Below are 26,290 nucleotides of genomic sequence, written 5' to 3' on the forward strand. Positions count from 1 at the left end.
AATGTGGCTGTGTCTTCTTTACTGTACCTCACCTTCCACATAATATATTTACACACGTTGATGAGATTCCCCTGGAGCCTTCTCTCCACAGCAGTCTGGCTTGTCTCAGCCTCCACTCATGTGACAGATTTTTCAAGCGCTTAATCATCATTTTGACTCTTTGCAAGACTCATTCCGGTATGTCCTTGTCTGTCTTGCGCTAGGAAGCCCAAAAATGGAGTCGGCATTCCATGTGTCTCACCAGCACTGAGTGAAGGAGCAAGATCACCTTCCACAACCTGTTGGCAGCACTCCTAATGCACCCAGGATGCTGTTGTCCACCTGTGCAGCTGGGCGTACTGCTAGCTAGTGAAACTAGGTGCCACAGGAAACATAGTTCATGGTTTCTTGCCAAGCTGCTCTCCAGCTATTTGGTTCCCAGTCTAGTCCCAGAGATTATTTTCCATATGCAGAACATGGCTTTTTTTCTTGTTGAGCTTTATGAAGTTTTGTCCCTGTCGACAGCAGCACAACCTTCTGCTGTACCTGCTGCTTCTCCTAGTTCTGTGTCATCTAGAAACTGGCTGAGGGTCCCATGCTCCAGGTCATTAAGGAAGATGTTAATAATTGCCCCTAGTGTCCAGAGGCATGCCAGTGACTGACCTGGAGCTGCACTTACTGACAGTGCTAGCAAGCTTTTGAGGCAGTTCAACTGTTTTTTTCACTGTCCTTTTATCTATCCCATACTTCATGGTTTTGTCTGTGATTATATTGTGGAACACAGCACCAAAAGCCTTGTTAAAGTCAAGATAAATGAAATCCACTGTTCTCCCCATATCCACAGGCTGGTCATCTCATTGTAGGAGGTTATCAGGATGCTATTATCTCTTCATAAATCCATGGTGACTGTTCCCAGTCTCCTTCTTATCCTTTATATCTCAAGAGAAAAGGAACCAGGTACTTGTTTGGAAGGTGAAAAAAACTTACTAAGATTAGGCCAGGAAGCATGTTTTTGAGGAGAAAAACTTAGAAGTGTTCCATTCCAGTTTGAGGTTTCTTGCTTTGAAGGATATGTTCTCTCTAGTACCATGTTTTCTATATTCAGGTCCACGGCATAACAATAGAAGCACACAGGAGAACATCTGAGGTTTTATTTGCTGCAGATATCATTACCAATATTGTATTTAATATCTGCCTTGCAGGTCAGCAGACACTCATCATGATGACAAGGGATTTTGAACCAATTACTGAGAAGCAAATCCACCAAGATGAGTTTGGAGAAGGTGAGAGGTGCACTGAAATGAAGTCGCCCTAGCTGACGTAATTGATATGTTGTAAGCATGTGGAAAGTAAGGAAATGAAGCTGACCACTTTGAGGCCTCAGGAGACATTTTATTTAGACTGTAGTGCTGCTGGACAGCTGAAGGGTAAAGTCAATATTGTTACTTGTCAGCATAAATTCAAGTGAGTTACATGTACCGAAGTACTTTCTAGACTATATAACTTACAGCAGGTTTTTTGGGGAGAAGATGTGGGTTGCTTGAGGCTATGGTTATGCACATAGTGCACAGTAGTTAAGGTATTATCTGTAAATCTTCCATTACAAGGATTATTTCTTCTTCAGGAAAGTTTGTTGCTCTTGGTTGGGGTAAAAAGGAGACACAGTTCCATGGATCAGAAGGGAAACAGGCAGCACATCGCAAACAGACGGTATTATATTTCTTTGTTTTTTGTGTCAGGCCAATGCTCTCTCAGGAAAAACATGCATAAATAGAGTTTCTGCTATTCCTGCGATGCTGATTTGCCATCACCTTTCTGATAGTTCTCTTCATAGGCTGCTTCTGTCCGTTTCTGTGCTGTCTGATATCATGCGTTCTTGTCTTCCATTGAATTCAAGAAAGCATCAAGGAGTACTTCCTACTTTTCAAACAGAGGTCAAAGTAAGATTTGCAGCCATTCCAGCATCAATCCTCAACAAATCTCAATTCACTGTGTCCAACTTACGCGCTGCTGTCTCTAAGTAGAGACCTCGGTGGATGGAAAGGATTGTGTCTGCTCACGTGAAGAGACGGTCCTATGCATTTGGAGCAGGAGCAGATTGAATTAAATAGTTTTAATTCTAATATTTGCTAAAACAATGTTTTGAATTTTGAGTTTTTAACTAATTAGTCTTAACGCTTTTTTAATGGATGGATTTCATCTTGAAAGAGCAGTCTTTTTAGGCAAAGACAGCAGTTGCCTTCCCAAGCTTTGATACAACTTTATTTTGTGTGGCTTCAGGAAGTGTTACCAACGTCAGCCTGGGATGATGGCAGGCCTCGGGTGACGTGGAGAGGAGATGGGCAGTTTGTTGCAGTGAGTGCTGTCTGTCCAGAGACAGGTATGGCACCAATCTTCTTTGAAATACCAGCATGTGTAAAGTGCTCCTTAAGCAGAACCTAGGTAAGGCAAGAACTGTTTGTGATCTGTTGGCCACCTAAAGCAAGGGTGAGTTGAGCTATTTCATTACCCTTTTCTCTGTTCTGATGTTCTCAGAGCCATTTTATAGGTACGATATTTTGAATACTTTCTTTGTGGTTTGGTTATCAGTTCCGTGAGATGCCAGGAGGGATTACTACTTTGTAGATACTATCTGAATTGTTTATTTCACCTGCTCAAGGTTTAAGCAATACCTGATAGGCTCTCAGTGCCAAATGGATGAATCTATTTGGGTTCATATACGCACTGTCCCTCATACTAGAGTTTAGCGTTGCACACTTTTTAGAAAAACTTGTGATACTTTTCCCTTGGTTTTGCCCTGAAGTCAAAGAGGTGATGAGCACATGCATTACTTCTAAGACTGAAGTTTTCCATGATAAATACTACTATTTGAGCAGTTTAAGTGTATTGATCAGCATACTTAACTGCATCAAACCACACTGCTGTTCCACATGTTTGGGTTTTTACCTTCAGTACTTCAGATTAAGGAGGATCATAAATGTAGAGCAAAATGTTAACATTTTTGTGGTGAAAGCTGGAGGGGGAAATTATTATGACTGAACTACATCAGACTGAAATTCCTATTACAATTCCTTTAGTCACTTGGTTACTATGGGAGAACTGCCTGACACAGGATAAGTTCTTAGCCTTTAAGAGAAATCTCCTTTTTATGCATGTGCATCAAAATTTGCTCTTCTACCCTCATTAGATTAGGAGTCTGTTCACAGTGTTTTCTTAGACCTTTGTCTCATTGCTCTCTCAACCTTTAGGTGCTCGGAAGGTCCGGGTATGGAGCAGAGAGCTTGTGCTGCAGTCAACAAGTGAGCCTATCTCAGGATTAGAGCAAGCACTGTCCTGGAAGTGAGTAGTACTGCAGTCTGCATGCAAACAGCAGTGTTCTTTGTTATTCCCTGGTCACAGTCTTTGATCAGCATTTTTTAAATTTCTTCAGCATTTTGTTGATATTTCCCAAAACTTGAAGAAAATTGCCTTCTGATTCAGCATGAGGAAAAGTAGCCCTTTAAACTCTGAAAATCCTAATACTTGTAACACAAGTGGGAAGAAGGGATAGATTCTCTGCATATAGTCTGTGTGAAGTGGGTTTGGGCTCAACTGTATAAAAAAAAAATTTCAGGTTCCTTTCCTAGTGCTGACATTAATTTGGTCACCTGTGGGTATCATAAGCTCTGATCTGTGCTGGACCTGTGACTGTCTGAACAGTGCTGAGGAAAACACATTCTCTGCTGCCTTTTTCTTTGTGTTACTGGAAAAAGTATAAGATGATTGGGATTTAAAATGACAGTTAGTTATTGTGTGAGCAATGAATTTTCATTTGGCTCTTTTTTAAGGCCCTCAGGAAACCTGATAGCATCTACACAAGAAAAACCAAACAGACATGATGTGGTTTTTTTGGAAAAAAATGGACTTCTTCATGGAGAGTTCACCCTCCCTTTCCAGAAAGGGCAAGTCAAAGTAAGTTCTTTGTCTGGGCTTCTTTGATGGGAGTGTAATGGAGAAGATGACTAGATGTCTTACAGATTCTAGGAAGAGGTTTTTAACCTAATACTTTGAGCTTATCCTAATGGAAGAAGTGACCTGAAAAGACAACAGTGAAGAAGCCAGTGGAGAAGATGTAATGCCTTCTGAAAGCCCGTAGCACAAAGACATGTAGTGAAGGATGATTGTAGCCCTGGGGTACTTCTGGGCTCTATATACTTTATACTAGGCAAATTATTCTAAAGTACTTTTCAGCATGTCAGCCCTTGCAAGACTGAGGTTTTATGCTCACATTATCCCAAATAAGTGAGAAGCTATTGCTGGAACGTTACTTCAGCTTCTGTGCTTGGATGCTGCCAGGTCTTTTGGCAGATGCTTCCTCAGTGTCAAGCAAAGCTGCTGTCATTTTTGTGGCCTCTTCATCTGTGGTCTTCTGTCCTGGTTTAGGGCAAATTTGGGAGGAAACCTCTGAATGAGGTCCCTCTAGGAAAAAAAAGATCCAAGCAGTCCCTCCCCCAGTCGGCTCGGGGAAAAAATTTCCTCGGTGAGAAGCAGAAAAAAGAAAAACTGTTTATTCAACAGGCTACACACCTCTCAGCACAAAACTGAAGAATACCAAACAGCAAAACTTCTCACCGTTCCGAAGAGATGACAGATTTAGAAGAGTTCTTTCCTTGGGCTGCCCGGCCCACTCAGTCTGTCCTCAGTCCCTCCAGCGCTGGGAAATGCCCCAGGCCAGGCCTGGTGAGACACAGGTGTGAGGTCCCGGTGCTCTTCTGGGTTTTCAGTCCAGAGCAGGTTCAAACAGTTCCAGGAAAAAAGAAAAAAGGAAAAAAACAATCCAGGGAGCTTCTCTGTCTCAGTTAGGCAGAAAAACCTAAGCAAGAGCAAAGGAGAGCTCTCTGCTGCTGTCCACCACAGACAACACAGTCTGTGAGCAGGAATGCGGGGGAGCCAGTGCAGTCTCTGATAACAAACTCTGCACTTCATCTTTCCCCCCCTTCACTCCTGGAACCAGTCTTAAAGTTGCAGAATTTAATATTCAACACCAACAGAGCAGACGATTTGGGGATATAGGCATCATACAGTCACCCCAAGACATCTTCTCAGGATGCCTTGTCAGGAGCTTTGAGATACATGAGCACTCTATATTAACTGATGCACCTTTTGTTGTTGGACCACCTCCTGTTCTTGTAAACTTTCTGGGAGTTGGAATATCAGTAAGAGACATGTTTGTTTCTGCAGGTTAATGAAATGCTTTGGAATGCAGATTCTACAATCCTGGCTATATGGCTGGAAGACCTGAAGGTGGAAAACTCCAACCCAAACACTTATGGTGAGAGCACTGTGGCTCTTAACACTTGCCTGCAAATGTTACTAGCAGTGGGTACTTGACACTGAAGGCTTACCCATGGCTTTGAGACTGCTGTGCTGGTGTCAAAGTTTAACTGCAGCCAGTAGCCAAGCCCCACTCTTGCCCACTTCCCCAGTAGCAAGATCGGGGAGAGAATTAGGAGGGTAAAAGCTGGAAAAGTTGTGGGTTGAGATAATAACAGTTTACTATGAAAAAGCAAAAGCCACATACTCCATAAAAAGCAAAGCAAGGTATTCATGCACTGCTTCCCATGGACAGACAGGTGTTCAGCCATCTCCAGGACAGTAGGGCTCCATCATATGTAGTGGTTGCTTGGGAAGAAAAATGCCATCATTCCAAATATCGCCCTTCTTCTTCCTCTCACTTTATATATGAATATAATGTCATATGGTCTGAAGTATTCCTTTAGTCAGCTGGAGTCACTTGTCCTGGCTGTGTCCCCTCCTGACCTCCTATACATCCCCAACTTCTTTGCCAGCTTGGCAGTACAAAGAGCAGAAGAGACCTTGCCTCTCTGTAAGCCCTGCTCAACAATAACGAAAACATCACTTAGCCACCCTGTGTTCAGCACAAATCCAAGACACTGTCCCATACTTGACACAGTGAAAAAAATTAACTGCCTAGCCTAAACCAGCACAGCTGGTGAGGAAGAACTGGTAGTTCAGCCTGAGTTCAAAGCATCTTCCAGACTGCTGTAACTGGAAGTGATACAAAAGATATACTAAAGGTCTGAGCCCTTTATTAAACAAGGGTACCATCTCACAAGGATAGCTCAGTGAATTTAAGATTGACTTTTGCACAAAACAAGTGGTTTTTTGTGCTGTGTATTATATGACACAGCTCGTGGAAGACTAGAACTGTTGTTTTAATTGCACTTAACCCACCCCTAGAAGGGCAGTGATGGTTAGGAGGGACAGTTTGATCTGAGTCTCAAATATTAGTCTATGGTAACTATTTGTTTTTCTACAGTTCAGCTGTGGACCACAGGGAACTATCACTGGTACCTGAAGCAAAGTCTACACTTTGGTAGCCTGGAGGAAAATCAGTTGGTGTCACTGCTATGGGACCGAGAGAACTTGTATAGACTACATATACTCTGCCAGGGTTGGCATTACCTCTTCTATGATTGGCATTGGACTACAGACCATGGTCTGGGGGAGAATAGTCAACATATGGCAAATGTGGCTGTTATAGATGGAGGTAAGCAGTGGAACAGTTTTCCAGCTCTAGGGTCAGAAAAGGTGGGGTATCCTTTTATATTCAGTTCTTTTAGTTCTTTCTACAAAGTTTTTAGGGAGGGGTCTGTGTAATTGATAGACAGGACAGCTCAATGAAGATAACCACTAAGAGCGCAACCATTTTCTTGTAACATTATTTCTGCTTCCAATAATGAATCCAGAAAGAGTTTCACTAACATTGGGACTTGGGTGCATCTTGGATTTTCTTCTGTTTTCTTCCAGATAAAGTACTTGTCACAGCCTTCCAGCATGCTGTCATTCCTCCACCCATGTGTACCTATGAGCTCCAGCTCCAACAGGCAGTTAATCAGGTTGCATTTCACACAGATCCCAAACATAGCGGGGACATGGCTGTCCTGGATGCTGATAACAGGATCTCTCTGTACAGATACGGTGAGAGCATGTTGCAACTTCCTTAAAAGAAACCCTATGTTCCTGAGAGCAGTACCTTGGAAGACTTGTAAGGTGCATTAACTTTGTGAGAAGATGGTATTTGGCACTTGACTATGTAATTGTGCTGATAATATTCCCCTGCCTGGTTTCAACTTGAGTGCAGCACATAGTATGTTGCATAAGCTTCTCTGATGACATGATGCGTACTGTCACTGGAAGGTGTCTGAGAATCTGTCTGGGGCACCCAGCACTTCCCAAAGGAGTTCTATATACAGTGTGCTGTGGGGAAACAGCTGTTTTTTACTGCAGTGTTGGAAGGTAACTGACTTCCTCAAAGTGAGTGTTAATGAGAATTTCATTTTGGCTGTACAAGTAGGGATGGCATTTTCTGACTTTTTTAATACTTTCATGTAGCATCTACTTTTTGTTAAGATTGAAGATGGAAGGGCCTCTTTTGGGTAGATCTCTAAACTCTGTATTGTTGTGCTTTGTGTTTGCTAGGGCAGAGTACAGTGAATGACCCTTCTGTCAAGTTTGGAGCTGTGGGACAAAATGGCTTTAAAACAGCTGTGGAAACACCATACCTCGATAAAACCTACAGGTAATATAGAACTACTACAGCTGTAGAGGGGAGAAAAGGGCTGTACCTGACTGGGTGCTTTGGATGTCACAGCTCTGACCACTTTTCTCAAGACTTTTAAGAGGCTGTCAGATAACATGGTTTCATTTTGTTGACACTGTCTGCAACTAGTGCTGAGAAATGCCTTTTACTGAGATCTCAACCTAGCGGAACCAGTGACTGTTAGTGACAGCAGTGAGATATCCTTTCCTGTGCCTTTCTGTGCCTGGTGCACAAAGGAATGATCATGCAGTGCCCAGGCCCATGATCACAACACATAGACAGCAGAACTGCTTGCATGGCAGAGACAGTGATGAGGTTAAAAATCCCACCATGCTCTCTGTTTGTTCCTAGAGTTGGCATGGAAGCAGTACTACCTAGGGAAAACAGATGGAGCTTCCTAGGTCTCATCCTTTTTCTCCAGCTCAGCCTGTGTGGCAGGATGCATGCTTTAGGTATCTGTGTTTCTGCACTGGAACCCTCACAGCCATGCTGTGTATTTGAACAGCCAGGCTGTGCTCAGGAAGTCCTCTACCTCTCTAGTGAGATGGCCTACTGAAATCAGGTTCTATTTGTGTGCCAACCTCTCTTACTTTGTAACAGAGTCGATGTGAGCAGCAGCAGCAATGAAGTGATGAATCCTCTGGGGCTCCGATTTCTCACCTGGCTGCCAGATGGCAGCTTCCTGGTTGTTGGTCAAGGTCAGCATGCTGCTCAGTCTGTCCTTCACCATCTGACTGCAGTGCCTCACGTGGCTGGAGCAGAAGAAGAGTTCCTGAATTTACGGTACTAGAGATCTGTCAGTTGTGGCTGAAGTCTGAGAATACTTCTGGACAGTGCCCAGAAGAAATTAAGTCTCTTATTAGACCTGCAACCTGGACGCCATGGGTTAAGGAATTTGGCTCTCTTCTGGTGGGAGAACCAAATAGTTCATGAAGCTGCCTGCTGGTCAGCACTTGCCTGTTATTCCAATGCCTACATCCAGCTGGCCAGGATGCATACTAAACATGCACGTATCAGTACAGGATAGCTCTGTTCCTTGGAATTTAAGGCCCTTGGGGAGAGAGGATAGCACGTGACACTGAATTCCTCCATTCTACCCTTTGCCCACCATTATCAAGGTCCAGAAGGAGACCAGCAGACATCAAAATTGCTGTCCTCTTCCTCCTTCTCCTCCTCCTAACCTGCTAGTCTTTGTGAGCTAAAACTAGACACAAAAGAAGGTCACCTGGGGTACAGAAATACGGTTTCCAAAGAGATCAGGAGAGTTGCTTTTTGCAGCACTCACCCAGCAAAGACAGAATGATCTGCTTGTGAACTGTAGGACAGAAAAAGACGGGTGTGTTTGCAGAGTGCTGCAGTGCAGAGAGTGACCAGCACAGTTAGGCAGATGCCTGTTGGCTGGAGTAGCTGATGCTCTGTGGTGCCTCTGTCAGCTGACTTAAATGTGGGAAGACTGCAGAAGATTCTTACATGGCTAAAGTATGTCCATGCTGGATATGTGCATCTTTTCATCTGGCTACAAGAAAAGCAGGAGCAAGGTATCTGCTCTTGAGTGTATTTACAATAACTGATGTTCTGTGTTGTCTCTGTCTTACATCAGGTTGTCAGTGCCTGTAGATGGAGAAGTGATCAGCCTGTACTGCAGTCCAGTTACCAAAACTGTAGCTCTGCAGCTGACTGATAGACGGATCTTAAAATACCTGTGGGGTAAGCTGGGCCCTTCCTGATCTTAGGTGTAGTTGTTACATATTTCTTAAAAGGTTTAATGAGATGATTTGACTTTCAGGGACATGAGTGACTTCTTGCTGAGTAGTTGGTGCTGCTTTTATATTTCCTCTGCTCCCAGAAATGGGCTGAAATTAGTGATTTGTGTCAGAATTCAACTAAAAGTAACTTTATATATATACACACATGCATATGTTAACACGAATATGCACACAGGCAATGGTCAGTGCTGACATACTGCCACATCCTTAGATTTTCTCTCTCATTTCACAGTGGAGTAAAGGTAATACTGACCCCCTGGAAGTTACCACCTTTTTGTCTGCTGTGTCCTGGACTTCTGTGCCAGCATACTGCCCCTCTGTCAGATAGAGTAGCGTATTCCTAGTTCTGGTTTTCTTAAGATTCGTATCATATGGTTTTAATCTATGAATTTTTGATTGGCTGGAAAACAATTAGATCTCCTTTGCTCCTTAGAGGATTCTACTCCAGTCCTTGAGCCCTGGCGGAGTAGCAGTAGTTCTGCTGTTCAGTTCCCCTACTGCTGTGTGCAGACTTCCATCACGAGGATCAGTAGTGAAGTAAGTAAGACTGTGAGCAGATTAAATTCCCTACTCAGTTGTTCCCTGTGCCAAAAGTACACCATAGTCTTCTGCCCAGGGCCCAGTGATTCTGGTTCGTTATGTTCTTCACACCATTCTATGAATACAGTGGATAATTTCACTGAAGAGTAAGAAAATTCAGATTGGAAATTTCTAGCAGTTACTACCACACTCTTCTTAAAAGGACTGTTTTGCTTTGTTTTATCTGAACTTAACCTGTTAGCAAATATAGCTGCACTGAGTTACTGCAGATGTCCTGCTGCTGGTTTTTCGTGTTGGAGATGGTTTCTTGATAGTTACAATAGCTTAAAAAATGACTAGCTGTTTTGCTGTTATTTCAGGGGTTTCCTTCCTTCAGTGTACGTCCAGCTAAAGGAAACTACTTTGCTCAGCTCTGTAGTAGTGCTTTTCCTCTGGTATCCCACGCCAAGTTCTGCTGAATAGAAAAGCAGCTAGATTTCTAGCATCGCTTGTGCTTCCATTTTGCTACTGTGCAGTTACAGGGTAGGCCAAGCTGGGTTTTCAACAGCAGTGTTTAAAAGATGTTCAAGTTTAAGTCCTCCTGGAAGAGAGATTGGATGACTTGCTGTCTGGCTTCCCTAAGTACTCACATGAGGTACTCGTTACCTAATTGTAAGGTAGTTCAATCCACTGCTTGTCAATGTTGTGAAAGACTGGAGGTTTTGATGCTGATAGCTCATAGTTGTTATTATTTTAATTACAGGAGGTTATCCTGGGCCTCACAGATCGTTGCCGGTTTTTTGTTAATGATATTGAGGTACAAAGTTCTTGCCCCTCATTTCAGACCCATTTTCCCTGCCAAAGGCAGCTTCCGTGTTCTGGTCTAAACTGTGATAAACTTCATTTTTTTTACAGGTTGCTTCTAACATCACATCATTCGCAACATACAATGAGTTTTTGTTGGTGACAACCAACTCGCACACCTGTCAGTGCTTCTCCTTGAAGAACTTATCAGTGAAGGGTAAATATCAGCACTGGCTACCTGCTGCTGGCTTGTAGCATTTGTCTTGGAAACACAAGATGCCTCCATTTTTCACATCCAAGCGTGTTGTATTTGGGTTCCTCAAAGGAAGTGTTTAAGAGATGAGAGTAAGAGAGTTGCTTTCAGAAATCTACCAGAGAGCAAGGGGCTCAGGAAACTGACTATATATATCACATGCTTTTCATAGGGAAGAGAATTTGTGTTGTAGTTGACTCTTTACACTGTTTACAACTGCCTAACTCTGCATTCTCTCCCTTCCCTCCATGTCCAAAAGAAGTCTGTGTGCTGTTTGAGGATGTGTGGTAGAGAGGGGATCACTGTAGAAAGAATTTCTGGTGGTGTCTGGCTGTGAGAAGTATCATGAGTTTGGTAAAGGCAGGACAACAGCAAAAGGATCCTTTTACATCCTTCAGTGCTACTCTCACCTGATTTGTTGAGCTTTGTCATCCTGTTGTGCAGAGGACACACCTCTGCTTTGTGTACAGGTACAGCAGTCATTAGCACTCAGCAAGTTCTCATCCTGTCAGGAATTGTTGAAGATCACTGCTGTACTGGTGGCATGGTTGATCCAGTACAACCTTGCCTACAGCATAGGAGGTCCTTAACGAGGCACTGTGCTGCGTGTGCCATGTGTGCTGATAAATGTTGTCTTCAGCCCTCCAGGTTAGCCTGAGCAGTGCTGCTGCACCCAGCAGTGAGACCCTGCGCAAGGTGGAGCGAGGTTCCCGTATTGTCACCGTTGTTCCTCAGGACACAAAGGTGGTGCTGCAGGTCAGTGCTCTGTCCACGTCTGCTGACATGTGTTGTCAGGGTATGCAGAGGCCTGTCACTGTGGCCACCTGGCCAACCTGCAAACAGGATGTGCAGCGCTACAAAGCTGGTGCCCAGCAGTGCCGCAGCACAGCACCTCACACATCTCCCAGAAATCCAGCTGCCCAGCTGGATGCAGAGGGATTTTGAGCATGCCTTTGGGAGTTAGGTTCAGTACAGGCAGATAGGTATATGCAGAACTGGGAAGGGCTATTCAAGGTCCTAATGACTGAAGTAGTGTAGTGCTACGTATTGTGGCCTCTCATCATGAATCTCAAGACTCACTTCCTAGTACTTGCTAGCAGCCCTCCATTAGCAATGGCACTTAGTTTTTTGCCGAACTCACTCTTCAGAACTGCCAGAGATTCACAGAATGGAGGAGGATGTAATTTGAGAGGCACTTTTGGAAGTTTGGAGCCCAACATCCTCCTCAGATCTGGGCTAACATGAAAACTTGATCAGATTGCTCTGGGTCATGCCTGGTTTGGTAGAGTTCAGCCTTCTGAGGTAGGAGTGTTTCTGAACTGAGAGAATGTTCAGGTATTTTTCAGTTGTTGAAATTGCATGTCCTCTGAAGTGAGCAAACAGGCCCATGCACTTTCAAGTCACAGACAAGTCTAAAACATTGGCCAGTTCTCACTTTTCCACAAGGTAGGCAGAGTAACTACAAGTAAGTAATTGTGTGGATCTTGTGTTATAGATGCCAAGAGGAAATCTGGAGACTATTCACCATCGTGCTCTGGTGCTTGCCCAGATTCGGAAGTGGCTAGACAGGTAAATGGCACTGGTGTGTTGTTATCTTTCCTCCCCTGGTCTGAGCTGTTAGAGGCTGACTGACCTGGAAAAGAGGAGGAGGCATAACTCAGAGGAATTGCCCTTGTTAGAGGGAACAAAACTGTTTCTAGGGTGACCATGTAGAAGTCTAGCTTTCAGCTGTGCCAGGTACTTCTCACTTCACCACTGAAGGGCTTATTTCATAGGTGAGAGAAATCATCTGGTCCATTCTCCAGGCATCTCAGTTACTTTAGGATTAAGCTGCCTGTTTTCCATTTTTTACTGAATTAATTTACATTGAAATTTTCTGAAAGGGAAATTGATACAAAATGTAACACTTTCTTTTAATGGAGAAATAATCTAAGTTCTGTATTGCTTCATTAACCTTGCAAGCTGGTGTGTCCCACTGCAAGGGTCAGCAATGAACAGTATTGACCTTGCACATTTTTCTAGAAGACTGTCTACACAGCTTATTGTGTAAGCTGTTCTCTTCCCACTGGTTCTGTGCTAGCTCTAGTCAGTTGCCTTTATTTGCATCTTATCCACTATGTAAACTGTCTCGCTTGACTCATTCCTCCAGGCTTATGTTCAGGGAAGCTTTTCAGTGTATGAGGAAGCTGCGAATCAACCTCAATCTTCTCTACGATCACAATCCCAAGGCAAGTCTGCCCAGTTCTCTTTGTATTGTTTGCCATACTAACCTGCCCTGGCATCCACCGAACAGTGTGCTCAAAAGTGTAGGTGGTGCTGTCATTCCTGCTTTCAGCAGTGATGGCTGTTCTGCACTGCAACATCATCATACAGATAGATCCGATTTAGCATTTCCTTCATCCTGTACTTTCAGATAAGATCTCTGAATTTATTCTTGTACTTGATATATATGTTCTTAGTGTTCAGAATAACAGTGGTAATACTCTTGTTCGTTTCAGGTTTTTCTGGAAAACACAGAAACCTTTATCAGGCAAATAGATTCTGTGAACTATATCAATTTGTTTTTCACCGAACTGAAGTAAGTATAAGTCTGCAAATGGAGGCATGCGGGTAATCAGTGGTGGTACATTATTTTGTCAAAATACTGGCAACTCTTCGTGTGGGTGCAAGGAATCAAATCTGGATTGTTGAGTCATAAATGTTTGAGTAGGCTCAGTAGTTTCAGGGAGAGTGTGTCTTATTGGGAATTCCAGTTTGCAGGCAGCCATTAGATTTTTGCAGCAAGTAATTGGTGCATTATCAGAGTGCTTTGACTTCTCTGCTGGGTTGCTGTGGAGCTGTAAATGAGAGCATAGAAAGTTTTGTTCCTTCATAAAGAGGGGAGTACATGGGAGGACTCATAAAGAGGATGGGAGGGGAGGGACTAAATATGGCAGTTCATATCTAGTTGAGGCCAAGATACTAGCTTGGATCCTCAAACCAAGTCCCCTGACTATTTTCCTAAGGGCTTGGTGATGAGGCTTTATGGTGATGGTAGTTCGAGGACTTCTCAAGCTTGCTGAAGTCAGTAATTGTCTAGTAGCTGGTTCTATCACTTAGGTGTTTGGTTTGATTTTTCAGTTTTGAGCAGACCAGAAATAATACCAAATGGCTTATTTTTCTGAATTGTTCAGTGAATAAATCCATAGTGGATTTAGCAGAAGACAGCTGTATCTTGTAAATCTTGCCTTCTGATTTTTTTTTTTGGTACTGAAGTAGTTGTTTGACCAGTTTTAGGGATTTTTTTAAATGCCTCCCTTGGCTGATAATCAGTTTGGACTGACAGAGATTTTTGGAGAGCTTCCTGTTAGTGTTGCAGTTAATGAGTAGTTATTTTCTGCATGCATTTGAGTCCCTTAATCTTACTGTCTTTGTTCTGGGCTACGTGGTGGACAGTGCTCTTATTCACATTACCTGTTTTTATCCAGAGAAGAAGATTTCACGAAGAGTATGTACCCATCTCCAAATGGTAGCATTAACAACCAGCCACACCAGCATCCTGATCAGAAAAAAGTAAACCTCATATGTGACATGATGAGAGTTGCCATGGAACACATTGACCCTCAAAAGTGAGCATTTTTTTATTGTAGGTGAAGGAACCATTAGAGAGATTTCTAGTAGGTTATTAGCAGGAAGCAAAGCTGTTCTTGACATCTTGTCCTTGTTTGGCCCTAGGTTCTCTGAAGTGAGCTTGTGCTCCAAAAGATTAACTATACCATGCCTTTCTTCTGTTAAGGATGCTGTCCTGGAAATGTCTAATTCCACAGATAGCATACCAACATTTTACCAGAATTAAAATAATAGAGGCAGGATGCTTATAAAGGTTTAGGAGATACACCAATTTAGGATGGGTCTGTGTGGGAAAGGAGACTTAAGCAAGATTGTCGTCTTGGTGAGTTGCTGACTGTTTGAAGCAGCTCACTCTTCGGAAAGATATCAGCTGTTCCATTTGACACCGAATTACTTTGTAAATGATCAGCTCCATGTTCCTAATTGATTACCTTTTTGGTAACGATCCTCCTTGGATGAATCAGCACCAGACAAAGATAAAAGCTGGGAAAATAGGATAATAACCGTGTCCTGTGAAATGTGCTAAACTATTAGTAGCTTGGTGTTAAACAGTGGAGAGAGGAGCGACAGGTGGTGGGTAGCTGCTGAGCCCTGAGAATTTATACACTTTACAGCAAACTGTTTCAGAAAATAATAATAAATAATCTGCTTGACAAGGAAAGCTATTTTGAAATAGTAAATGTGAAATGTATGAAAGTATAAATAACACCCTAGAAAGCTTTCCTTTTGTTAAAAAAAGGCTGTTTTCGTGCCAGATTTCATTTGGAAAACTGTATCCAACTATCTGAACTTTCAGAGAGAGATGTGTCCTCTTCATCATGCTGGCTGGCATGGTGAGGAAGCCCATTCTACTCAAAACACACCTCCAGCTTTGTGACATGTATGGGAAGACCTGCTGAGAAGAACCTTTCTGGTATATTATGTTCTTTTCCCGTGTTTGCTGCCTTCCTCTAGGAGGATCAAAGTGCCTGAGCAGTTTCATTTTTATGTTTTTTACTATGACATAGACTAGAACTTGCACAAACTGTGCTAAAAAAGGAGTAAGCTGTGTTTCTGCCCCCTCACTTTTTCATTCACTACTTCTCTTCTTTTCAGATACTGCCTATCAATACTGACAGCACACGTAAAGAAAAGTCCTCCAGAACTGGAAATTGCTCTCCAGAAGGTTCACGATCTTCGAGGTTTTGTATCAGGAACTCAGAAGTTTTGAAAATGGCTGGTTTGCAGGAGCTTTGTGTTAAGGAAACTTCACTGTCCAACCAAAACTGTTAAGGAGGAAACTTCTCCATCTGACCACCCAGAAGCCACGCTGGCAGTCACATTTGCACCACCTGAGCTGGGACCACCCCCCACAGCTACACCTCTCACACTCACAGAGCAGGATTCCTTACCAGCTCAACCTCAGGTTTCCCATAGCAGAGTCTCAGACATCCTGATCCTTAATATAATTTAGTCTCAGTGCAATAGCTAAGTAATAAAATATCAGCTCCAGGTGGTTCCTCTGAGAAGGGAACCCCTGGGCCTGTGAGAATTTTTATCCCTTCACGGTCTATCTCTGCAAAAATCTGGAGATCTCAGCTCCTGCTGTGTCTCACAGGTCTCTGTCCCCTTTGTTATGCAGTTGGCAGTTCACACTGGAGCTCTCACCGCCCAGAGCTCAACCTGCAGCTCCCAGTGCAGTTGCACCCTGAGATACTGCACTGAATGTGTTCCTCAACACTTTGATTATTAGCATGGTTCACCCAGAAAATTATTTTAAGGTGACTGTTTATGGAGCAATCCAAAAACCAGAAATGTACTTGAAACCAGCTGTGTGTTTAGGTACAGTAGCATATCAGTTAAGATAGGCTGCTGTACATGCCCTCAGCTCATCTTTTTGCTGGCAGATACCCCGGAGTTGGACCTGTTTTCACTTCACAGTTGAAACTCTAGTTCTCCCAACATGGAATAAGAAGTTCGTGTTCTGGATTCTGGTATCTCAAACTATCAAATTTTGCCTTTATTCTGGGCTGGTGGTTTGAGCTCATCACAGTTGCATGCTCAGCGCTATGCTTGGAATTGAAGTTGCCCAGTACAGGCAAAGTAACCCTTCTGCAGGATAGAACAAGCTGTTAGTCTGATGGTCCCTCTCTGATGTCAAGTTGTGCTTGATGATGCATCCTTTCCTCACAGCAGGGTTCCACTGCTGGTGATGTAACAGGTCATATGCTGCTTTATCTCGTTGCAGAAAGCATTACACCACATGCCCAAGCTGTGAGTGCAGAAGAAGCACTAAAGTACCTGCTTTTCCTTGTGGATGTCAATGAATTGTATGATTATTCCTTGGGGACGTATGACTTTGATTTAGTCGTCATGGTGGCGGAAAAGTCTCAAAAGGTCTTGGCTTGTAGTTCCAGTTAAGGAACTTCTTTTTCTACTTTCTCAGAGGTTCTTTGTAGTCTGTAGATCAGCCTGCATGTTTTCTTAGTAATGGCTCTCTAACCAGGCAGGATTCCAGTTACTCAGAAGCCCTGTGTGTACTTGGGATGATGTGGGGAAAGTGTCGTGTCTCTGCATCCTTTGGTACTTCTTGAGCGCAACTTGGGAAATTTATTTGTGCTGTTCTAGAGCAGAAGGGCAAAGTACCTCTGAGTAAGGGAGGGATTGGTATCTGAAGTTTTGTGTCTGCATGCCTTCCATTCTCAGTTCTGTATTCTTGATTCTTGCTTATTTAGTGGTTCCCATGATAACAGCATGTGTCTTCATGTGGGTTTAATGTGAAATCTCTGAACTGAAATACCCTTCTGCATCGTCAGTTACCTAATGTTACAGCAAATTCTGCTACCCATTACTTAGAACACCCTTGAAGTGGGGAAATTGATCAGCTTTATGCCTGCAAATTTATACGTAATCATAGATAATAGAAAACAACATTAGCTGTGACACATGGGCTTGAAATTTAAATGTTACCAGCCTTTAGATACTGCTGAAGTCCGTGTGGGAGCCTGGTAATTCAAGTTAGCAATTTCTGGCGAGAGTATATGCACAAATTGATTTTTTAAGATGGCCTACATTTGGGGGTGAAAAAAGCCATTTTTAGTGTGTTATCATATATTTTCAAATATGGGACTGTCTGTTGGTGAAGATGGGAACAAATAAGGATTTTAGCAGATTAGCTCAACTGCAGTTTTTATTGTTCTTTGCAGGACCCGAAAGAATACTTGCCCTTCTTAAATACCCTCCGGAAAATGGAAACCAATTATCAGCGATACACAATAGACAGACACTTGAAGAGATACGCAAAAGCTCTTGGCCACCTCAGCAAATGTGGTAGGTGTCCTAAGGAGGATTTCTGCAGTGTAACATTTCCATTTTGGAGAGCCTTTGGGGGAAATAGCTAAAGAAAGAAGGATTGCACAAGATCGTCTTCCCATCTGGTAATGCGTGGTGAACTTCTGCTACTTGCTTTTTGTACTGTAGCTTGGTGTGGGAAGAAAGAAATGTTTACTCCTCTGTGGTCATGAAGCAGATGAAGTCTTGTGTTATTACTGTTCAAGTGAATTGTGCCTGGTTAATTTCTCTGGCAAAACCTCAAGGAAGCGAACGCCTTGATTTTACAGTGTAGGATGGTGGTCTTCCACCCAGGCACCTCTAGTTGCTTCTTCATGTTGTGAACCCAGACTGTCTGGGAGCCAGGAGGGCCATGTACTTTCTCTTTTATTTTTACAAAAATTAGATTATTTCTGCAGGTCCTGAACACTTCCCTGAATTTTTGAACTTGGTGAAAGATCAAAATCTGTATTCTGAGGCCTTGAAGCTGTACCCGTCTAGCACTCAGGAGTACAAGGTGCGTAAGCTTCTGACAATGCAATGTCAAAGCTTTATATTCCCTTATGCATGTGTTTGTATCTCCTCAGCACCTTGCATGAGGGCAGGAATGAAACTGCAGCTCCTTGTGTTCAAGTTCGTAGGTCATTGGTATTCCAGTGTTGTCTGAGATCCTCTTCTGAGATAGCTGGAATGACTCTCAGCACTAACCTTCTGGGGCCTGGTCATCGATGGTTGTTATTCCTTCGATCCTATGACTCAGAGAGAGCACCTGTTTCTTCTGCTGCACTATCTTGCTGAATAACTCCCATAACCTCAGGAAGACTTCTCCCTATTTTGGTCTCTATGTGGCTTGCAGATTGTGTGGGGACAATGAATTATCTTTAAACTATTCGGAAAAGTGCTGTGGAACTTGGACACTTTGAGATGTGCTGTTTCCTAGTGTATAGTATCCCTTACTGGTTTCAGTGTTAGTGAAGAACTTTAGCTTGTTCAAGACTGAGATAAAATGTAAATGCATTTAATATAATCTAATATAGATACTGTAAATACACAGCACATAAGCCTTTGTACAAAGAGGAGTTGAGTGAGAGGGGAAATGGAGAAAATTGGTCTATTTGCAACACAGTGAAAGCAGAAAGGAGTCTTTAACCACGAGAGACTTCTGTTTCTGAATGACGCATAGGAAGTGTTTGATTATTCCCCCTGTATCCTTCCAGTCAAATCCACTTACCCCTTCTTGAGATAGTGAGCTTTGAGTAGCCTGTGCCTATAGGGTTACAGGGCTTGCATATTCCCTTGTGCCAGTGTTTGTTTCCTAAAGTAGGTTGGTTCAGAGGGGCATTCTAACAAAAACTGCTCATATGAGTGGGGAGAAGAGGTCTGATTTCCTGCAGTATCTAGTTTACCCAGCATTTGGTTTGAAGAGTCAAGTGCCTCCCCGTGTCACTTGCTGTAGCTCTGTGAAGTGTGTCCATGTGCTGATCATCCGCCCTTGGCTTGATGTAGTTTGAAATGGGGTAGAAACTTCATGCCTAGAAACTCCTTGGAGAAGCTGCGTAAGAATCTTTTGTTATGGGCACTTAATTTTTACTAATGGAGGACTGCTACTGACCTTACTAACCTTTTTTTTTCCCCTTTTTTTGTCCCTTTCTTTCAGGATATCAGTGATGCATATGGGGAGTACTTGATGCAGAAGCAGCTGTATGAACAGGCTGCACTGATATTTGCTCGTGCTGGCATCTTTGCAAAAGCACTTGATGCTTTTCAGAGCAGTGGCAGCTGGCAGCAAGCCCTGTGCATGGCATCACGGCTTGGTTACACAAAGGATAAGCTGTCCAGCCTGGCACGGAGCATGGCAGGTAGGCCTTGAAGAGATGAAAATGTGCAGAGCAGAAGTGGCTGCTGTTGTTTATGGTTCATTTCGATTTTTCCTAAAATTCAATGAAAACCTCAGTATTCAGGAGTGCTTTTCTTAAATGAGAACAAAGATCCCATGTTTCCCCAAGAGTCTGTGCATTTGCACATGACCTTTGCTTCTCAAAGGAACCAAAAGATGTTGAAGCTGAATTGGTAGGCAACCCAGGAACTGCCAAGCAAACTGTGGCCTTGGCTGCCCAGTACTTACTGCTTCTTGCTTTGTTTCCTTGCAGCTGGTTGCCAGACTGCTCTTCCAAATTGCCTCATTAGTTAACCTCAGGGAATGGACAGGTGCTGAAGTGTCTGATGTTACTGAGGCCTCTGGATATTAACTAGTGCAAGTGCTGTGCCTATTCACCAACCTTAAAGTCTGTTGGATAATTTTGAGCTGCATCTTGTTTTCTCCTTCAAGCCAGTTAGCAGCTAGGACCAGCTAATAAATAAATCTGTGTGTTCTCCGAAGGAAAAGAAGGTAGTTGGTCACAGAATTTGTGCTCACTAACACGTGTCAGACATGAGGTGTGTTGTGGATTTGGTGTGTATTTCAGCAAGAGAATGGAGCATTGTCCTGAATTCAGCCTTACTCAGAGGCAGAGCTTACAAAGGGTCACTTAAGACAGAGGGAATATGGCTTCTGGGAATCTAGTCTTCAGACCTGGATACTCCAGTATTTGCTTTTTCTGTCACTTAATGTGATTTAAATCCTTCATGCCTTTAATGCTTTTTTATGGTGCCCTTTTTAAATTACAGCTGTAATTTAGCAACTGAGTACATGTATGAACAGATAGAAAGTGTCTCTGTGAGTGGGATTTTCCTCTACTTTTTCATTTTCTGGCATGATACTCAGCTGTTTCTGAAAAGCTGAAACTCCACTTTTTCTTGTAGGAAAACTAGTTGAACAGAGGAAGTATGCAGAGGCAGCCATACTCCTGGAGCAGTACACTCAGGTAATTTAATCACCCTCCTGCTTGTGTCCCAGTAACGCCCAGTAACTGTCGTCACATACACTATCCGTGTTTCTTCTGTTCTCCTGCTCCACATGTGACTCCATGCATGCTGACAGCAAAACAGTCTGTGCCGTGGGCCCCCTTGGGGAGGGCAGAGCAGGCCTGGGTGATGCAGTGAGCAGGGTGGGGATAAATGCTGTGTCCCTGAGTTTTTTCACTTCTGAAGCTGCCCATGCTTTAGTATGAAAAGCTTTTGTCTCAGAGAGCTGAAACATAAGGGCTGGAATAAGGAAGACAGAGTTCCAGAGAGATTGCCCCTTAGTGTGGGAGAAGTAATATAGTTTTGCTGAGTTGGTTTGTGAGTTTTGTTTGCTTGTTTGGGTTTTTGTGTCAGCACCTCAAAGTAGCTGGCATAGTAGTGTTTTCCTCTCTTGACTGTGATACTGCTGCATAGAAATACCCATCTAAATAGCTTCTACCTGAACATGTATTACTAACTAGCTTCTGCCTGAACATGTATTGCTATCAGCAGCAGCCCATGGTTGCTCTTTCCTTCTAGGACTATGAAGAGGCTGTTCTCCTGCTCTTAGAAGGGGCTCTTTGGGAAGAGGCTTTGAGACTGGTAAGACATTTCAAACCACAAGAACAGAAGTGGAAATACATCTTTTTAGAGTGCAAAACAGAGGGATGTGATCTGGGTTAGATCCTTAAATGATACCTTCTCTTCTTTCCCTGATCCAGATTCACAAGTATGGTAGACTGGATATCTTGGAGACCAACTTGAAACCTGCTATTTTGGAAGGTGAGTCTGTTCAAGAATCTTAAGATTTCTCTACGCTATAAAGGCTAAAGAAGATCTTTGCTAGGTCTGTAGGAAGTCACAACATTCCTGTACTGGAAGATGTATGGAAGTATACTTTGCTTCCACCAAATTGATGCTGCTCAGTTAGCTGCACTTGGCTGTCCTCAGTGCATCCTGAAGCCCTGCAGTGTCATGGGATCCTTTTAGCTTAGTCAGGCTCCTTTGGAGCTTTTCCAGATCTCATAGTCAAAAGCTGCAAAAGGGTCTGTGTCTGCATGTCCATGAACAAGCAGGACAGTCCTTGTTCCAGAGTGTATATGGTAGCAGAGCTATGGACCAGGAAAATGGCTATCTGTCCTGTAAGCTTTGATGAGTAGTTTTTGAAAATAAAAATTATTTGATAGCTTTATTCTTCCCTCCACACAAAAAGAATGTTTTGTTACTATTCCTTGTTCTTCCTTTTCATGCTTGTATGAGTTGAGGGATTTTTTTCCTGAAAAACCACAATCTTTGTTGAAGGACTGTGCTTGTGTAAAAAAATGCTTTTCTGTTTCTCTTGCACAAATGTTTGTTTTGATTTTCTAAATGATCAGCTCAGAAAAGTCAGCTGATCTTCCTAGATTCCCAGAAAACAGCATTTCTTCGCCATAAGAGTCGCCTGCAAGTGGTGCGAGAGCTGAAGGAAAAGGCCTGTGAGAACTTGCAGGGTTAGTATTGAAGTGCATATGACTTTCTCCTGCATAAGTAACTATGTGTGATCATGGGTTTTTTTGTGATTTCTGTTTACTCTGATGGAGCTGTGCTCTTCTCAGCTCCAATGAGATCTACAGCACTAAAACAGCACCCTTCTCAACCCCTCCTCGCTCCATAATTGGAGTATGGTTACTCTGTAGTTTCAGCTCTTCCTTGGGTCACAGCGTTCATGCAATGAAAATGTACCTGAAAGCTCTTCAAAATGAGACAGCATTGTCTCCACAGTACCATCTTGGCTGGGCAAGACAGTGCTCAGCATGTCCTTTGTGCCAAGTACCTGCTGCGCTAATATTGTCATCCCTCTGATTGTGCTGTTCAATATCATGATCCCCGCCAGGGCAGAGGAGCAGTGTTGTTCTCACAATTACTGTTCCTTCTTGTGTGCTGACTCAGTGGGAGAACCGTTAGGCTCCAGAACACTAGCAGGTAGAATGAATCTGCCCAGCAAGCTGCACAGATCAATCAGAAAGCTTGAAATAATTCTGACCTCTTTCCATACTGTGACAGTTGTTACTATGTTTTGCAGATTATGAAATGCCAAATTGTCCAGAATTGGAGCTTTTCTCTGAAACCAGCAGTGTTGTGACAGCCAGTGACATGAACAGCAGATACTCACACAGCAATTCAAGAATATCAGCGTAGGTATCTGCCTTGAAATCAGATAGTGACCGTTCTGGCATCAGCATTCAGGAGGTCAGCTTGGCATGCTCCTCCTTGCAGCTGTATATGCCTTGGAGCTGCTTTAATTACAGGGATTTCGTGGTTATTGTAACTCTCGTTGGAAGTGAAAGAGCAGAAAAAAGCCAGAAGCTACTAGTGCAACAGGAACTGGGTGCTTGGCAGAGGAACTGAGAGCACAGACTCCGGGCAGGTTCTGGCTCCATGGGTGTTGGCATGTGGCCAGAATAGCTGGCTGTAGAAAGATAGATACAGAATACAGGCAGAACCTCTCAAACATTAACAGCTTGTGTGAATGTCTTGTGTTCTTTGGCCCAGGTTTCGCACTTGGTGCGTGGGAGTTGCTACTAAATTTCATACCAATGTCTTCCCACAGTGGTTGTGTGCATTGTTTTTGAGTGCTCTTAAATGTATGAGCTGCAGTGTGGGGTGGGTTTTGTAACAGGCTGGTGTGGTCTGTGGGACCACTTCTGAATTCCGTGGCTGAATTGTGGAAGAATACAGTTGTGGGAAAAAGGTGGTCTTTCTAGACAGATTTTTTTTTTTGTGGACTATATGTAAACAGGAGGTGAATACAGTATTCCTCCTTCGTATTGAGAGTCAGAGTGTGTGGATCATTTGGGAACATTATGCAAGTAGGTCGGGTCTATGAATGAAGTTGCTTTCCTGTGATCGTGGCTGTGATCAGAGCTGAGCAGGCTCTGGAGATGACAGAAATTAAAATGCTCAGAGCCAAGCACAGACCTTGGCCACCAGTGTTTTAAGTGGACCTCAGCTTTGCCTAGTGGTGACTACTGCTTTGTGCTTGGAGAAGCTCCTGCTTTGTGTTGTAGACCTGTTTTAACCTTGCTGGAACATGGAGCAGTCCTTTTTGGAGCAGAGAAACGGCCTGGCTCCTGTTTTGTGTTTCAGACCACTAAGAATATTGGTTGAGTAGCACTGAAAACATTGTCATAGCACCTAAGGTTGCACACAGTCCTCTGCTGCTGGAGAAAGCAAGGATTTGAGTGACAAGTTTTGCACACTGTTGATATTCCTTCAGATTTAATCTTGCTAACAGCTAATCCTGTTGGACACACTGTAACTGAACATGCTGTTTTCAGGCGATCCTCAAAGAACCGACGCAAGGCAGAGCGTAAGAGATACAGCCTAAAGGAGGGGAGTCCTTTTGAGGATATTGCCCTTCTGGAAGTTCTGGGAGAGAGTGTTCGTGCTGTCGAGACTGTGAAAGGTAGGACAATTGGTGATCTTAATCCATGCTGTAGCTTGTGAGGATGAGGACAGCTAAGGTAGTGTGCCCCCTCTTGTTCTTACTGGGGAGAAAAGCTGCCTGGTCCATACAGCCATCTGTGTTGGACCTTGGTTTAGTTAATCTGCCTCTGTGCTCAGAGTAACATGTGAGCTCTCTGCATTTGAAGTTGGGAGCAGAGAAAAGAAGCCTTCTCAGTGCCACTACAAATTTGTCTTATTTTTCTTCTCAGACACTTCAGGGGCTCAGGAGGAACAGAACCAGTTCTGAGTTGCTGCTCTCCTTCCTGTGTGCTGATAGCAAAGAAATGCAGTTGTTTATTTAGTATACCTGTGTTGATTGCTACTTACTGCTTCTGTTTCCTCCTGCAGGAGAGATACACATCCTTCTGAAGCAGCTTGTGCTCTTTGGTTATGATGAGCAAGCTGGGGCACTGCAGCAAGTCCTGGAAGAAGTTTTGCAGTTGATGGAGACCTCAGTCCCAGAAATCTGGACTCCAGACCTGCAACAGAGCTCTGCCAGCCTGGTCTGTGCTCATCCACACTACCTATCACACTCACTAGACAGTATCAAGTGTTTAGCAGTGTTTTGCATTCTCTGACAGAGAGCCTAGGATCCTTCCATGGCTTTCAAAATCTGGGGTTTTTTTCTGTTAGAGATTCAGTAGACATTCTGGGCAGGACCTGTCGAGTCAGTACACTCTAAATGGGTACAACATGTATAGCCTACTGTGTTCCCTACACTGAATTGCACACTGGATGTGATGAGGTCTTCTGAGGCTTGTGTTGCCTTGTCCTAATGGTGACTTGTTTTTGTAAGCTCCATCTTAAGCAATTTGTAGAATATGAGAACACTCCCTTCTTTTCTAACCTTAGTGGTAGAAGTGTACTAGAGTAATTGTTGCCCAGCCTGGTCTTGTAAAGTGAAAAGCTCCCTGATTGGACCATTTATTCTGAACTATATATCATAAGGAGTAAATTACGAAAAGAAGGGTTATATCAGGCTCCTAAGCTTCAGCTTAGTGCAGAACAAGGAAATCACAAGGGCTTTAGTTAGTTCCTTTCCAGAGTAAAAAAGTCTTTATTTCTAATAAGTGGTTTCTGTGCATTTATGGTCAACACAAGATGTTCCCCAGTAACTTCTCCCTAACTGCTCATTAGCAGGACTCTTAAAGACAGATCAAAAATTGTTCTGTGTGGCAGGGAACAGAGACTCCCAAGTGAACTTTAAATATTGATAGTTCTCTAATGAAATCAGTCCTGCTGAATCATTACATTTATGGTGCTGTAAAGAAGGAGGTGCTGGGATATGAGTTCTTTGTCCTGAAAAGCTGTGTGAAAGTAATTCTCTCTGCCTCTGTGTTAACTTTACTGGGCTTTGATCACACTGATTACACTTTGATCCTGTTCACTTTGTACTGTGAAGTCTCCCGGTTTTGGACAGCAATAGCAATTTCCTTTGAGAGTATCCCTGCTTATGCCTTGCTTTGTTCAGTTTGAAACCTGGGTATTTCTTCTTACAGGTCTTGGGACCCAATTCAACTGCAAACAGCATTATGGCTGCTTATCAGCAAAAGAGGATGACACCTCCTGTTGTCCAAGGTTAGTTGAGGCTCTGAGTTAAGTTTGGGTGTGACATGTCAGGGAGGTTAGTGGGCTTGGAGGCTCTCCAAGCACTGCTACCTGCCAACAGTTGCAGTTACTCAGCTATGGTTGTTCTTTGCTTTTCTTTATGGTGTACCATCCTGCCTTGTGGCAAGTGAGCAGCTTTCTTAACAAGGTTTATTTTGCTCTGAATTTGTGTGCTAAAACTGTCTCCTGTGCTAAAATATCTCAGCTGCTCCTGTGTTCCTGTGTGTAATGTCAGTCTGTTGTGAGGGAATTGAAAATCTGATTTCTTAAGAAATGGATTTGACAATTCTTGTAACTTACCTGCTGCATTTTTCTCTCTGGCGTTTGAATTTTTCTCTTTGGCTTTGGCCAGGCTCTTGACCAGACCAGGCTACAATCTGTCATGTCACTTTGCCATCTCAAAGTTCTTTCAGTGGATACAAAATTAGGGCTGAGAGACCTAGCAAACGGTGGTCCCAACTCCTCAGTCTT

General features: G+C 43.2%; 1 protein-coding gene across 1 annotated transcript in view; it reads left to right on the forward strand.

The window, feature by feature from the left end:
* Positions 1 to 26,290, forward strand: part of ELP1 (elongator acetyltransferase complex subunit 1) — a 36,060-nt gene that overhangs the window by 3,792 nt on the left and 5,978 nt on the right. The window contains exons 4-35 of the mRNA XM_014888144.2: positions 1,182 to 1,262; positions 1,604 to 1,689; positions 2,260 to 2,359; positions 3,228 to 3,318; positions 3,807 to 3,930; positions 5,200 to 5,290; positions 6,299 to 6,529; positions 6,790 to 6,960; positions 7,462 to 7,561; positions 8,183 to 8,365; positions 9,183 to 9,289; positions 9,782 to 9,885; positions 10,631 to 10,684; positions 10,783 to 10,888; positions 11,565 to 11,680; positions 12,420 to 12,493; positions 13,074 to 13,152; positions 13,423 to 13,502; positions 14,392 to 14,532; positions 15,629 to 15,714; positions 16,761 to 16,909; positions 17,719 to 17,842; positions 18,262 to 18,359; positions 19,500 to 19,701; positions 20,645 to 20,706; positions 21,266 to 21,328; positions 21,448 to 21,508; positions 22,102 to 22,215; positions 22,788 to 22,899; positions 24,043 to 24,170; positions 24,560 to 24,714; positions 25,711 to 25,789. Of these exons, the coding sequence (XP_014743630.2) occupies positions 1,182 to 1,262; positions 1,604 to 1,689; positions 2,260 to 2,359; positions 3,228 to 3,318; positions 3,807 to 3,930; positions 5,200 to 5,290; positions 6,299 to 6,529; positions 6,790 to 6,960; positions 7,462 to 7,561; positions 8,183 to 8,365; positions 9,183 to 9,289; positions 9,782 to 9,885; positions 10,631 to 10,684; positions 10,783 to 10,888; positions 11,565 to 11,680; positions 12,420 to 12,493; positions 13,074 to 13,152; positions 13,423 to 13,502; positions 14,392 to 14,532; positions 15,629 to 15,714; positions 16,761 to 16,909; positions 17,719 to 17,842; positions 18,262 to 18,359; positions 19,500 to 19,701; positions 20,645 to 20,706; positions 21,266 to 21,328; positions 21,448 to 21,508; positions 22,102 to 22,215; positions 22,788 to 22,899; positions 24,043 to 24,170; positions 24,560 to 24,714; positions 25,711 to 25,789 (3,552 nt within the window). The remainder of the gene's footprint in view (positions 1 to 1,181; positions 1,263 to 1,603; positions 1,690 to 2,259; positions 2,360 to 3,227; positions 3,319 to 3,806; positions 3,931 to 5,199; positions 5,291 to 6,298; positions 6,530 to 6,789; positions 6,961 to 7,461; positions 7,562 to 8,182; positions 8,366 to 9,182; positions 9,290 to 9,781; positions 9,886 to 10,630; positions 10,685 to 10,782; positions 10,889 to 11,564; positions 11,681 to 12,419; positions 12,494 to 13,073; positions 13,153 to 13,422; positions 13,503 to 14,391; positions 14,533 to 15,628; positions 15,715 to 16,760; positions 16,910 to 17,718; positions 17,843 to 18,261; positions 18,360 to 19,499; positions 19,702 to 20,644; positions 20,707 to 21,265; positions 21,329 to 21,447; positions 21,509 to 22,101; positions 22,216 to 22,787; positions 22,900 to 24,042; positions 24,171 to 24,559; positions 24,715 to 25,710; positions 25,790 to 26,290) is intronic.

The sequence above is a fragment of the Sturnus vulgaris genome, chromosome Z (assembly GCF_052056855.1).
Source record: "Sturnus vulgaris isolate bStuVul1 chromosome Z, bStuVul1.hap1, whole genome shotgun sequence".
NCBI lineage: Eukaryota > Metazoa > Chordata > Aves > Passeriformes > Sturnidae > Sturnus > Sturnus vulgaris.